The 14,982-nt window shown below is 43.3% G+C and overlaps 1 protein-coding gene across 2 annotated transcripts in view; it reads right to left on the bottom strand.

Annotated features, from left to right (window-relative positions):
- EVI5L (ecotropic viral integration site 5 like) overlaps positions 1-14,982 on the bottom strand; it is a 1,383,225-nt gene that overhangs the window by 605,979 nt on the left and 762,264 nt on the right. For both annotated transcript variants that reach the window (XM_085654281.1, XM_085654282.1), the window contains exons 9-11: positions 4,008-4,097; positions 1,347-1,444; positions 739-799 (exon numbers count right to left, since the gene is read on the bottom strand). In XM_085654281.1, the coding sequence (XP_085510407.1) occupies positions 739-799; positions 1,347-1,444; positions 4,008-4,097 (249 nt within the window). The remainder of the gene's footprint in view (positions 1-738; positions 800-1,346; positions 1,445-4,007; positions 4,098-14,982) is intronic.

Below are 14,982 nucleotides of genomic sequence, written 5' to 3'. Positions count from 1 at the left end.
TGCCACCTGATTGGTTATAGCTCGAGTTTGGTCGTTTTTTAAAAAGGACACGGATAGGCTATTAAGCTGACCTTTCATTGCCATATTAGCATACTATAGTGATACATACTGCTTTACTATGATACCATGGAATTCCCAATTCGATGACGGGGAATGATTCAACCATGTGAATCTATAAAAAGATCCAACACAAGATAAATATGGCTATGCTGTTTTTTGGCACTTCATTCATTCGAACGGTCATGATTATCAATGAAGATCCTAGCAGGCATAACAGTTATTATAAGCAACATTTCCTTCTTTGATGTATGTTCTCTCTCAAGACTCCGTCTCTTGTTCTTACTCCTGGTACTCCTTTCTACTTCCTAGGGGTAGTCTTCCATATGCTGCTTTTATTTGTGGCTCCTCTCTCAGCTTCCAGATTGATTTTTTGCCTAAGTTGCTAATATTCTCAATATTGCCTTTGTCGTCTATTCCATTCATAACTGCTATCCCGATTTTCTCTTCGCTTTCTTCCTTCAAAATTGGTATTGATTGTATTTTTTTCAAATGTTTCATCTGTTTTGTGTGCTTGCTTCTTTAAATCTTGTTTTCTTTTTATACTGGTTCATTTTAGATTTGTTTTTCCCACACATACTTAATACGTACAATACAGTAGCAGAAGAGCAAACTGCCTCTTAAATACAACACACAATGTGGATGAGTGGAGACGCAGGAAGTACAGTGAAAATGGCTTACTTTGATCTCTATCTGCTCCTCCATTTCTTTACTTCTTATGGCAGCATACTCCTTCTCCAGCCTTCAACATAAACAATACAGCAGTCAGGTATATTTAAAGACAAAGGTCACAGATTCCACTGGCTCATGGTAGTCTATGTAACTTCCAGGGACTTCCAGAAAAAAAAAATAGGGACAGTGTGAGTGTAATAACGCTTTGTATATCTAAAAGTCAAAGAGGATTCCTGCCTACCTATTTTTTTGGAAAGGGCTGTGCCTTTTGTAGAATGGTGCAATGCTAAGAGTTCTTTAGGTGACTACTTAACCCCGTAATATTTAAGCCCCTGAAGCAGCATGTGGTGATAAATATCTACACAGTATCCACAAGGTCTCTATCATCACTTCCTAAGAGGCCAGTGGCTAATCCTTGGCTGCTAGCTATTTTGAAACGTGAGATGGCAAGGACCATGTTCAAATGGAGTCTTCAAATTCTGGCAAGAAGCAGTGGGTTTTTAATCAAATGAACCCAACTAACAAAAGATTTGATGAGTACATCTTAGCTATAGAAGGAAATAGTATGTCTAAGCACAGGTGCAACTCAACCACTCTTTTTCACTAAATATTGTTACCTCTTCATCTTCTTTGGGTTGTATTTGATCTGGTATGCCCTCAGGATCATTTTGTCGGGACAGCTTTCAAATTGGTGTGGGATTACCTTCTGGAAGTACTGTAATTAGAAAATCTGTGTCAAATGAAGCACCCACTACTACAGTATGACAATGGGCGGTGAACACTAACAAGTAGCGGCTACGCTTGAGCGGGTTACAAAAGTAATTTTTATTTTCTTACTAATAATTGCTCAATGTGTTTTTGCACTATTAGAAGCATACACGCTCTCTTCCTCTAAGCCTCTTATCACCAACTTATAGATCGACAGTTGCTAATATTCCTCAAAGGTGATCTATTCCTTGAATCACTTCATTCTACAAATCAGTAGTAAAAAGAACTATCTAGCTATCAGTCGGGGGTGCAGCCGCTACCCATCCCCAAAAAACAGCAAGCAGACCAAGACACAACACATAGTCAAAACACTTTATTCACCCTTAGGAAGCAGGCAGAGGGAACCTTTTTATCAGTATAATAATGATATGATGGAAGAAAAAACGTTAACTACAACTGTTAAACCAACAAATCCTTCTGACTCTTGATAAAGTGAGATGGAAAGCTGGTGCCACCTTACATTCTCTCGCTTCATTATAAATAGGAGTCACTATGAATAAAAGCACAGAATAGGCAAAATGACTATGCTAACTATTTTAAGATTAGCAATGTCTCCAAAAGAAAGGCCAGTTCTAATTCTATAGGTGACAAATGGGTAATATTTCAAAACTAATGGAAGAAACAGAGAAACAGATAAAGTGTCAGTGCACAGATTATGGCACACACAAAATTAAAAACAGAAACAATAAAAGCATACACTTTGTGATGGTAAAAAAACTTTCAGTACCAACATAGGTTCTCAGGTTTATCATAAATGTATACAAAAGCTATGTTTCTGTTTGGCCAGCCAACATTCTTTATAAAAAAGTTCAATGGCATTTTCAACTTTCATTGTCTTGTACATGGATACTATTTCAATGGATAGAATCAAAGCCTCTGACAATTACCTCCCTCCTCTCCACATTTGTCCATAAGACTGGGGATCTATCAGCATTGGGGATCCCATGACTTAATGTGGAATATCAGATTAGGGCCCAGGCAACGGTAGCAGTTCCATTTGCTCCATATCTTTTCCCATTTCTTGGAGCACCCTCTATTTTCACAGGTCAGTTTTTCAGCTGTCATACAAGGATCCATGTCATGCTTCCAGGGGTCTAGATTTGGCAGGCTCTTGGCTCCCCAAGCTTAGGCGATGTTACTTTTCACCACCAACCGCCCTAGCGTGGTCCAGATTTTAGGTTATTCTTGTGGCTACTTCCTCCCCCACACATTACGCACATAACTTTTCACTAATCCAGTCAATCCCAACCCCCCCACTCACCTCATACAGTCTGCAAATTACATCTAGAAGGTCTGTATTGCCAGCCAAGACCATAGGATGTGGAAGAAGGATTCCACTTGCCACAGCCCCTCAAACATAGATTAGAAGTGGATCTACCCATTTTCAGTAGCGTGGATCTTGAATAGTATAAGCGATGTAGTATATGGAGCTCTACCAAGCGGAACATTGATTTTATAGCAACTTCCCTAGGGCTTACTCCTATTCTCAATCCTCAAAGCACTCTACGTCTTCTTCTCATCATTCCTTCAGTTTTTGCAGAGCATCTGGGGTATGGTTTAGTATCTTTTTAAATGTAAAAAATTAGGCTTTTATGAGAACTGGGTCCGTCTTTCAGAGGGTAGGAATCCTCCAGGTCCATAACCCTCGCTATGATTGATCGTAGGGCATACCTGACCTGAGGATATTGGAAGGCCTTGGAGGCTGCTAGTTGGAATTCTTTCATTAATAATGGTAAAGAGTTATGTCTTCTTTCACCCACAAATGTCTCATTCTGGATATAATTAGTAGGTCCCATTTGCCGAATCTCTTCGTATCACCCCAAGAACTGCCAGTCCCTCTGAGTCCCAAAGCAGAGTTGTCAGTGTAAACTTGTTCCCTCACCCTAGGTAGGTCATTAACTCCTTTCATATTTTGACCACCATGCTGGAGAGTGTGAGGAGCTCTCTCCGTGGTCGCCTGCCATACAGCTTCATTGGGTATCTACTATCGCATATTACCCATCTGTCCATCATCAGTGCGCCAGGCAACATTCTGAAGAATGAAGAGGCTTGCAGGCAAGAATATTTTAAACGTAAATTGGTAATAGCAAGGACTGCGGCTCTGAATAAAGGCTGAGACTAGTTTTACAACTATCGCTGGCTTACAGACATTTAAATAAGTGTTGTCCATGTATCCCTGGAAACCCCGAGTTAAGTCTCTTAAACTTGATAGATAAGAGTGGGAAAGGTCTGGAGATATGTATAAGAACAACAACAAACTTTCTTCCATGCTGCAAGCTGCTCAACCGACTATCTTTAATTGCACCAATGTTTGTTGTTCATAAAATCCCATGTTAAAAGAGATTATGAGCAGGAATTGACTTGATGGCCCACTTTCACTGTCTACCTCCCACAAACTTATGTACTTCTCACACCTCCTTGCCTACCCTTCTTCCCTTAGTAGACTAGGCTTTCTTACGGCATCCTGTTACGGACTTCAGCTCTCAGTGTAAACATGGGAGAACTCTCACCTGAGACATGCCTTCCATATCAAGTTGCATCAGCTCCATTTGGTTGACCTGCAAGAGAGCCATCCCTACACGGAATATGATTTCAAGGCCCTGCAAAAATTAAAGACAAAAGGTGAGCAACCCTAGATTCTCCTCAGGGACATGCAATATCTTTGCGCCTTTGAGGTGACAGATCAATCTACAAGAAAACACTAAGCAGAAGATGAAAAGAAAAAAAATTAAAAACAAATCACACACATCAAAACTTAAAATACAGCCACCTGGCTGGTTCAATGTGCTGAACACTTGCTGCTGAAACATTCAGTGATAGGCAATCCATCTAGATGAACTCTGAATTCCATTCTTCTGAGGTCGGCAAGCTGAATACAATTACATTGGGTAATATTCACAAACCTTTACCTAGCTGTAATCATAGTACTTCCCCATAGGTAGTCTCTCTGAATTCAGTAAATGTAGAAGGTAGTAGCGCACATGCAGTTAAATCTGTTAAATTAAACACATCACATAACATTTCACTGAACCACTGCAGCAAATCTCTCCAATAATTAATGGTAACCCAACCTAATTATGATTTCGGGATAATGCAAAAAAGTTGCATAGCAAAGCCTGCTCACTGAAGTATCAGTCTTGAAGTCCAAGTCTAAACGATAGAGCTGAGTAAAAATATGGACTGATCTCAGATTGCCAGCTTTTCAAATAGTAGTAACAGAGGTGCTCTTCATAAGAGCTGCTGCAGCTGTTCTTTCTATGTGAAGTGGACCCTGTTAGTGGCAAGGGGCACTGCAATAGAAAAAGTGAGACCTACATGTTCACGTGTATATTTAACAAAGAGATGTTTATCCCAGATATCCTCTTTCTTTTCTAAATAATAACAGAAAGCTTCCTATACATGCAAAGTAAACAATGACCTTTCAGTCAGAGTAGTAGGATTTGGGAAAATGATTGTAGAGGAAAAGGTACGATTAATGTGAAAAACAGAAACGTCTTTTGGAAGAAAACAATGGCAAAATGTGTTATGCTAAAAATCGTGGACAATTTCTTTGAAAAGTGCTGTGACTCATTCTCTTGACCAAGTTAATCCTTACCATAAAGGTAAATTTTCAGTAACAATGTGGAACCATTTAAAAAGAACACAGCACAATTTCCACATAAGAAATGTTTGTCTGACTGAAGGAATTTCCTTCTTGGACCCTTTAAGAAATCTTTGATCACAGATTCATGAAACAAGATGTTGGAGAAGGTGGCTAAATAGTAAGCAGTAAGATGAACTAAATGAACTTTAATGAAATACATTCTAAGTCAGATTTCACCAGGTGAAGAAGATAAAACAATACTATTTCATCCTTGCCTGTTGTCTGGCTTCCTTGAATGCCGAGTCACCATATCAAGAGTTTCTTCAAATCATGGAAGGATGTTTTACCGTTTTCAAAATGACCATTCAATTGACTGCATGGTTTCAGTGTTAATACTACAAGAAAGCAGCAGATAGGCAGTCAAGTCCAAGGAAGGAAATATTGATGTAGGATACTTTCCGACACCCTGGAGAGTGGATCTAGCATGTAGAGAAGTCGCATGCAGGCCTCAATAAACACGTACAAATAGCAGGAACACCAACACTTGAATGTGACCATCTGAAGCAAAGAGTATCTTCTTCATTCTATTTTAACTGAACACTGAGACTGTTTTGGAGAGGACAGGAAGATGGAGGAAGAGTAAAGTAATATACAGGCCAACTGCTGACAGTATTCCCTAGAGACAGTGGCTGTGGAAACACAGAAGGGGAAGCAAAGAGCTTTGCATATTTGACCGAGCAAAGAGTTAAATGTCTAACCTCCCCCGAAATGAGAAAGAAAAAAATGTGCTTGTCTGTAACTGTAGTTCTCCTGTAATGGAGAATAAAAACCTACATTTCGCTGGTACTTGGGAAGAAAACAAGTTACTTACCTGTAACTTTGGTTCTCCATTATTGGTAACTTTCATAGATTCCCATAGCTTGTATATTTCCCCGTCGTCGGAATGGGAGTCTCGGTAAATAAAAATAACATAGCAGTAGGTACAAAAAAAGAAGGAAAGGCCTAGGCCTCATCACATTTTGTAGCATATCCACCTCTTTTTGTAAAAGAGATCAAAATAAAGCAACAACCAATCAGAAAAGCCTCACCCCACAGAACCCTCCTGAGAGAACCTCAGAGCCTCAGATTTTCGTAGCCATTGTGTAACATTATAACAAAACATACTGAAGGCTGAGCTTTACCAGGGGAGGAGGGTGGGCACATGGGAATCTATGAAAGTTACCAATACTGGAGAACCAAAATTACAGGTAAGTAACTTGTTTTCTTACTCCAGTATTGGAACTTTCATAGATTCCCATAGCTTGTATCAGAGTAGCTAGCAGTCAGAAGCACATTTTGCTCTCTCCTGGTATTAAAAAACAGTGCAATAACATTTAAGAATAAAAGTAAATATACATATAATTCCAAAATCAAAATGTGCCAATAACAAGAAAGAAGGGAAGGAGGGAAGAAAGGAAAGCTCACCACTCAATGGAAGAGGTTCCTCAGGACTGCCTGGCCTACAGCCATGTCTTCCTGTGTCGAGGCCTCCAGGCAGTAATGTCTTGTGAAGGTGTGCGAGCTGCTCCAAGTTGCAGTCCTGCAGATATCTTTGATCTGGATCCCAGCAAAGAGGGCCGTAGAAGAAGCCATGGACCTTGTAGAATGTGCTCGGACTCTACCCTCCAGGGGTTTGCCCACTGCTGACTGACAAAAACTTATAGCACTGGCCACCCACCGAGCAATACCCTGCTTGGACAGGGGCATGCCCTTGCGGGGAGTGCTAAATGAAACAAAAAGTTGAGAAGATTTTCGGAAATCTTTAGTACGGTCCAGATAGCATTTCAAACATCTCTGCACATCCAGAGAATGGAGTGATCTTTCCGCCGGCGTAGAGGGCTGAGAAAAGAAAGCCTTAAGGATCACCGGTTCATTTAAATGAAAGTCCGAAGGCACCTTAGGTATGAACTTCGGGTTAGTCCTTAGGACCACTGTATTTTTCTTGAATTGTAGAAAAGGTTCCTGGATTGTCAGAGCCTGTAATCCCCCATTCTTCTTGCAGAAGTGAGAGCTAGGAGAAGTGCTACCTTCCATGAAAGGAATTTCAAATCTGCACGATGAATCGGCTCAAAGGGATGCTTCATCAGCTGGGTGAGAACCAAATTCAAATGCCACATAGGAGGCGGAGACCTCACTGGAGGAAAGACTCTAAAGAGGCCTTTAAGGAACTGCTTGACAATCCTGGCTGACCAAAGAGAAGGACCAGATGCAGTGCATCTATAACGAGAAACTGCCGCCAAATGAACCTTAATGGACGAATGAGCCAGCCCCGCTTTAGCCAAAGACATGAAATATGGGAGAACTTGGTGAGGTTGAGATGTAAAAGGGTCGAATCCCTCCTGCTGACACCAGATGCAGAATCTCTTCCATTTTAAACGGTATGTCTTATTAGTAGACGGAGCTCTGTTCTGAGAAAGCACCTCCTTAATTTCCTCTGAGAGATCTAGCCCAAGAAATTCTCGCTGCTCAGGATCCATGCTGTTAGGTGTAAGGAGCGAGGGTCCGGATGGCAGACCTGGCCCTGGGACATCATGAAGTCTGGGACCATCCTTAGCGGCCGTGGAGGGACCAGGGAGAGAAGATGAAGCTCCGTGAACCAAAACTGCCTCGGCCAAGCTGGAGCTATTAAGATCATCTTGCACGGTTCCGTCTTGATCTTCCTGAGTACTCTGGGTATCAACGGAATGGGGGGAAAAGCGTATACAAATGCGCCTGACCAGGCTATCGAAAGCGCATTCCCCAGCGATCCTCGATGATGTAGCTTGCTGGCGTAAAACAGGCATTTTTTGTTCTCTGGAGTTGCAAAGAGATCCATTGCAGGTCTGCCCCACTGGTGAAAGATTTCATGCAAGACAGTCTGGTTCAGTTTCCATTTGTGGCTGACTGACGACAGCCTGCTGAGCATGTCCGCCTTTTCGTTTAGTATTCCTGGAAGATGTTCTGCCTTCAGAGTTATCCTGTGAAGGATAGCCCACTTCCAAATCTTCTAGGCTTCCTGTGACAACGGAAGAGATCTGGTACCCCCTTCCTTGTTTATGTAGTGCATGGCTGTGGTGTTGTCCGTGCGGACAAGAACAGTCGAACCTTGCAGCCGTGGAAGAAAAGCCCGAAGAGCCAGACGAATCGCCGAGTTCCAGGAGATTGATATGAAGAAGACGGTGCTGAGGTAACCAATGACCGCTTACATGTAAATCTTGTAACACCGCGCCCCAGCCTTCCAGCGAGGCATCTGTAGTTACAACTTGAGGAGCTGGATCGAGTTCGAAGGATGGACCTTGGGATATATTCTGTTCCTTCATCCACCACAAGGCGGCCTTTTTCATAGCCGGAGTGATCATAAACTTGTCGTCGAAGGATCCGTCCACTTGACGCCATTGTAGGTCGAGTTGTTCCTGAAGTGAACGCATCCTTAACCTGCAGTGAGGTATTAAAGGAATGCAAGAGGAAATTGTTCCTAGCAGGGATTTGTAATGGCGAACTGAAAGACACCACCTTCTCAACAACTGAGCCATGGACATCAGTTTGCCTTCTCTTTCGAGGGATGGAGAAGCCTTGCTGGGAGTCGTGTCCAAAATGGCTCCTAGGAATCGTGTTTCCTTGGACGGACAGAGAGATTACTATTTCTTGTTGAGAATTAGGCCCAGATTGCTGAACAGACACGTACATGCATCGACTGTTTCCTCTGCTGTATGTTTGGACGGAGCCTTCAGCAACCAATCGTCCAGGTAGGGAAAGACTTGAAAAAGCTGCTTCCTGAGGAAAGCTGCCACCGGCGCTAACACCTTGGTAAAGATCCTTGGAGCAGACCAAAGTCCAAAAGGTAGAACCTTGAACTGAAAGTGGCTCTTGCCTAGTGTAAACCTTAGAAACCTCCTGTGGGCTGGATGAATGGGTATGTGAAAATAGGCATCCTCGAGATCAAGAGTGGCCATAAAAAACCCCAGATTGAGCAGACGTAAAATGCCCTGGAGAGATACCATCCAAAATGATTGCTTTATGAGATAGGTGTTTAGCTCCCTGAGATCTAAAATGGGGCGCCATTTTTCCAGTATCTTCTTGATCAGAAAAAATCTTGAGTAAAAACCCTCTACCTTCTGAGGAAAAGGGACCGGCTCTACAGCTCCTTTGAGGAGCATCTGATGAACTTCGAGCTGCAGAAGACGCAGATGTTTCGAAGACATGGCGGCAGGGGGCTTGTAATGTGGAAGATGTACGAATTCCAGTGTATGGCCATATTGGATGATGTTGAGTACCCAACGGTCTGATGTAATCCATCGCCAATTGTGGAGGTATTGAGATACCCTGCCCCCCACAGATGTTGTCGCGGAGGGGGGTACAGCAGGAAGAGCCAGCACGCCGCTATTGTCGCTTAGAGGTGTCACTCCCCTGGCGATTCTGTTTTCCTCCTGAGTTAGACCTAGAGAAAGAAGAGGTCTGACCTTGTCTTTGATAGTAAGATGGGCGATAAGACTGAGTCGCTGAATTATAAGAAGGATACCGTTGCTGCTGGTAAGAATCTCTGTAGGTTGTAGTACTCCTTCCTCTGGCCCCACGGAAAGGAACCTTTCGATATTGTAGGGTTCCTAAGGACCTTGCTGTCTCCGTATCCTTTTTGATGTTTTGGAGGGCATCATCAATATGTTTACCGAATAATGCCTCCCCATCAAACGGAAGGTCCAGGATTTTGTTCTGGATCTCCGGCCGGAACCATGTCGCCCTCAGCCAGCCTTGGTGACTAAGAACAGCTGCGCCTGCAAGCAAACAGGAAGCCGTTGTGGCAATGTCCATTGCGCAGTCAATAATCTCAGCAGATGTGACCTCTAACTCTTGCAAGATCTTCTTTGCTTCCACTTTGTTTTCCTGAGGCAGCTGGTCTAGATATGGTGAGAGGTCACACCACATCTGACGATCGTATCTTGCAAGTATAGCCAGCGCATTTGCCGCTCTAATCAGACGACTTGCCATCGAGGAAAATCTTTTCCCAGCATTATCTAGGCGTCTGCCTTCCTTATCCGGAGGAGTAGTAAGAGGCGCTTAAGGATTACGTGATTTCTTCGGAGCCGCCTGAGATATCACCGAATCCGGATTCGGTTGACCTGTTAAGGATGCTGGACTGTGCTCAGGTGCCTTGTATTTTTTCTCCAGACGCGGCAAGACTGGAATGACAGTAGCCGGATTCTTCATTGCCTTAAGACCTTCCTCCCAGACATGGCTGACAAAAGGAATGGAACGGACAGTCTTCCTATAAGGTTCTTTAAAATCATAAAGAAAGCATTCAGTTGGGAAGTTTAAATCTGCCTGAAGCTCTCTCCATCAATAGATGAAACCCCCCAATGTCTGCCGGGGGAGAATCAGCTGTATCCGGTGTTGGAGAAGCTGGGTCCAGTATAACAATCATCCCACTCAGTAGCCTGGTCCGGCCTGATGATATCGCCCTGATCCTCGTCCGAGGACTCAATCTGCAACTCTGGAACCACCGGATGCGAGACTGGACTGGTAAATTGCGGTTGTGAAATCATCTGGGACGATGATCTTGACGAAGACACAGAACGAGCTGGTGGAGCAGAAACATTCTGCGTCAAAGGAAGTGAAGGAGGAGGAGGCTGGGAGAATCTCCTCCTATAGTCCTGTAACATGTCTTGAAGATCCGGGAAGAGGGAAGAAGGTACAGAAACCATCTCCTGTCTCGTGTCTTCCTGACGTTGAAAAGGGTGCTGATAAGAGTGCCCATGAAGGTATTCAACCTCAGAATCAGTGTCCTGGCACTTGACCAGAAGCTGTGAAGGGCTATTAGCATAGCCAAAAGAATCCTCCTCACCCGCAGAATCATCTTCCTCCTCCAGCAACAGCGCGGGAGGCAGAGGGGTAACCCTTCTTGGAGAAGTCATGTCCGGCGTGATTCTCTTCAAAGAAATGGTAATCTTCTTCGTCGACGAAGACGTCGTCGGCGGTACCGTCGACGGTGGAGAAGCAAAATAAATCGTCGGCGTCGACGAGAGGTCCACCGACGACGAGCATATCGTCGACTATGAAATAGGCGGCGTCGACACTGTCGTCGACGAGACCGTCGACACTCCCGCTGTCGTTGTCATCACCGTCGTCAAAGCTCTCGTCGACGTCATCGACGTTGAAGTCATCGTCGCCGACGCCCTCGTCGACGTTGAAGGAATGGTCATCGTCGTCGACGAGCTCGTCAATACCAGCGGCAACGGATGGAGACTTGAAGGTAACGTCGACGATCCCGTCGACGGTGGAACTGTTTTGACTTGTACCTTTGAAATCTTCATCAACGGAGTCTTTTTCAGCGTCGTCGACGATTGATCAGCCTTGTCAGACTTCTTAGATGACAGAGAAGAAGGCTTTTTAAAATGCTTATCAGTTTTTGCCACAGCTCCTGCTGAAGGTAGTCCCTCCCTCTCCTTTGCACCATGGTGAGGAGATTCGCTAGGACTCCGGCTCTCAGACTCACGGGGGGTCTTTTTTGAGGCCTTTGCGTGACGGTCTGTAGATGGAGAAGGGGAAGCCCTACCCATCTTCACTGACCTTCTGGATGAAGTGGCAGTTGAAGAATCATCGCTATCGCATGATAGTGTTTCCTTCCTTGACTTCAGCTTGTGGAGCCAGGTGAGAAGGCGACCCTCACGGTCCCGGAGAGTCTTTATAGAAAAGGTGCGGCAGATCTTGCAGTCCTGAGCCTTGTGGTCCGGATACAGGCAATAGATGCAGTCTTTATGCCTGTCCTCCACATACAACCTCTTCTTGCCACAGGTGGAACAAGCCTTGAAAAGAGCTTTCTTCTCCTTGTCAGACATTCCAACAGAAAAATCCAACAATTCTGAAGGAAAAACTGCTGAAAAAACAGTAGAATATAGTTGAAATGAGCAGGGTTCAAAGGAGACTCTCTCAGCACAACGTGCGGTAGAAAATCTGAGGCTCTGAGGTTCTCTCAGGAGGATTCTGTGGAGTGAGGCTATTTTGATTGGTTGTTGCTTTATTTTGGTCTCTTTTACAAAAGAGGTGGATATGCTACAAAATGTGATGAGGCCTAGGCCTTTCCTTCTTTTTTTGTACCTACTGCTATGTTATTTTTATTTACTGAGACTCCCATTCCGACGACGGGAAATGATACAAGCTATGGGAATCTATGAAAGTTCCAATACTGGAGTAACCTGTTTTATTGCCCTTTTTATGAGAATTGTGGCTTGTAACAGACAACATTGTTTGTGGGGACCCTTAGGCCGTGGTTTCAGGATAAATTCCAATGTGTGGTTAAACTAACAAATCCAGCACTCAACGATTCGATGATATATTGGCCGAGTGTCTGTAGCAAGACAAGATCTTCCCTCTTACAGGACTGTCTGGATTCTTCATGACCGTAGATTGTGCAATGTCGCTGTAGACTTGAACCTTCATTGCCTCAAGATTGGTTTCCAATATTCCTCTGAGAAGCCTGCCTAAGATAAGATGGTGATTGTGGTGCCCTATACTTCTGTGGATAGCTTTAGCAGTATGTTTGTTGAGGTATTCTTATAGTTGGTACCTATATGATTGGTAACCTCCTGTTTAAGAACACTGGCTCTTTCCGCAGGCTCCCTGTAAGGGCAGACGTTGTCTTTGTAGAAGGACTCCTAAAGATCTTGCTGTGTTTATATCAGACTTTATAGACAGTAGAGCCTCATCCACATTCTATCCAAACAAGGACTTTACCATTCTATGGCATGGCTAGGATCCTACTTTGCACCTTCGGTCTGAAGAAAGTTGACCATAACCGACCCCACCTGTGTAAAACTGATGCGCCCACAAGCGGTCAGTATCCAGTCTTTGCGACGTCTATTGCTATATTAATAATTGCAGATGATTTCTCTTGCCTTCATTAAGAATAGCTTTTGTCCTAGACTTTTGTCTTCTGGCAGGTGGTCTAGGTGTGGCCCAATCTAATATTCTTGTTGAAGAAGAAGGAACATTTGCTGAAGGACTAACATTACCAACTTTTTTCTTCTTGATAAACCTTTTTGGCACTTTTGTGGTTTAGGAAAGGGTAACATTCCTTAATAGGACCTTTCTTCCTGATCCAATAATAGCAGGAGTATACCCATTTGTTTTATTGATGTTTTGGAGCTGGCTCATCCTGATGGTCCCAACTTGGGCCATACAGTCCTGGTTCACAATGCTCTTGGAGAAGTCAATCAGACCCCGGAGAAGCTACCAAGCAGGTCAGACCTTCTCATACAACAGCTAAGCCAAATGAGGCACCTAGATCCCAAGCAGGTCAAGATAGCAATCTAACATCTGAGGACTTAGACTTTGGCTACCTAAGCCGTCCTGAGGAGTGTATTGACAAACCTGTGTGAGACACATAGGCCCACTATAGGTCCATGCTATGCAGCTAGCCTGAAAAGGTTGGCCCACTACTGCATCTCTAAGCAATTAGACATCTCACCAGTCAAGGTTCAGGATATGCGCCAGTGTGCATATGATAAATAGCACCTTTTATGGGTCTATCAAGGTGTAAAGTTTTCATGAATGTACCTTTAAGGATTGAAAAAATACTCATTTCAAGTCTGCATTGCAGCATCTTAGTTTGAAAAGGGATTGAAGAAAGAAATGCAGTCTGATAGGCCCATGCTGAAAGTTGTGAAAAAGTTAGTATGTCCTTTTAAGATTCCAGGACCTTCTTCTACCCATAATGCACTGGACTGGCAGTTGCTTCACAGTGATAAAGACAAAATGTGTGTATGTACATAAAAAACATGACTTTGCACCTTATGTAAGGCTAGGAATGGCCAGATTTATTTGTTTCCCTTTTAAAAATATCTGCAATTGAATTAAATTAGGCACTAAATCTAAACTGACTAGAAATAAGCACTCAAAACTCATTTAAAAAAATAAAAGAAATGGAGGGTAATGCGAGTATGTAGGCTTCTCAGCTAAAGCATTAACAATTGCCACTATGCCTTTAAGGGCATCACCCTTGCTTCAGTGTTCCATCATGGCCCAGAGGTGATAGTTACATCAGTTCTTTTGGAAAGATTCATGAAGATTCGTCAAACGGCGCCAAAGCTATTGGCAAACCAAAAAATCTACTTCCTATGGAAATGTTTTCCGAACTATAACTACACAGTGGAGACCGCAGTCTGATAGGCCTACACTGAAAGCTATAAAATGGTATCCTGTCCTTTTAAGATTCCAGGACCTTCCTCTACTCATGATGCAGTTTACTGGCAACTGCCTCACTGTCACTTTGTTATTTCCAGCTCCTGTGAGTAGGATCACAGAGCATTTGTGAGTTTCACACCTGTTTTTTGACAGATTTTTCCATCAATTTTGGAATTGTTCATCTTTCACACAACACTATTTACATCTATCAACTGAAGTGAAGTTATTCTTTTCTGCATATGGATGTTTTTCCGGTTAAAATGCCTTCCCTGTTTGAGAAGTGCCATTCATATGGAATGAAGAAGGCAGTCTGAGATTCTCCTAAGTAGGAGAGACTATAGGCACCATAAGATGAAAAGTGTTTCCTTAAGAGCAGAAAGTGTCATCTATATGTGCAAATGTTACCTACTAGTGAGAACCAACAATCCAACAGTTAGACAGACAAGCACCATTGCTCCTAGGTTCTTTGGTATCTTGTATTTACATTGTCCCAAATGCATGCCTACCATTGAGACCCCTGTAAAGGTGTCAAGAGGAATGATGGTGTCAAAAGTGAACAATTGTTAACTACTGAATTGATGCAGCCCCTAGCATGGGAGTGCAACAGTCAAAATCTTCCAAGGAGTCCCCTTCCAGAGAAAATCTCCCCTACAAACAATAGTGATAGACCGATCTCGGTCAGGATGGGGTGCACACGTGAATCATTT

The sequence above is a fragment of the Triturus cristatus genome, chromosome 4_1 (genome assembly GCF_964204655.1).
Source record: "Triturus cristatus chromosome 4_1, aTriCri1.1, whole genome shotgun sequence".
In the NCBI taxonomy this organism is placed as follows: Eukaryota; Metazoa; Chordata; class Amphibia; order Caudata; family Salamandridae; genus Triturus; species Triturus cristatus.
This window is presented reverse-complemented; position numbering and strand designations above follow the sequence as displayed.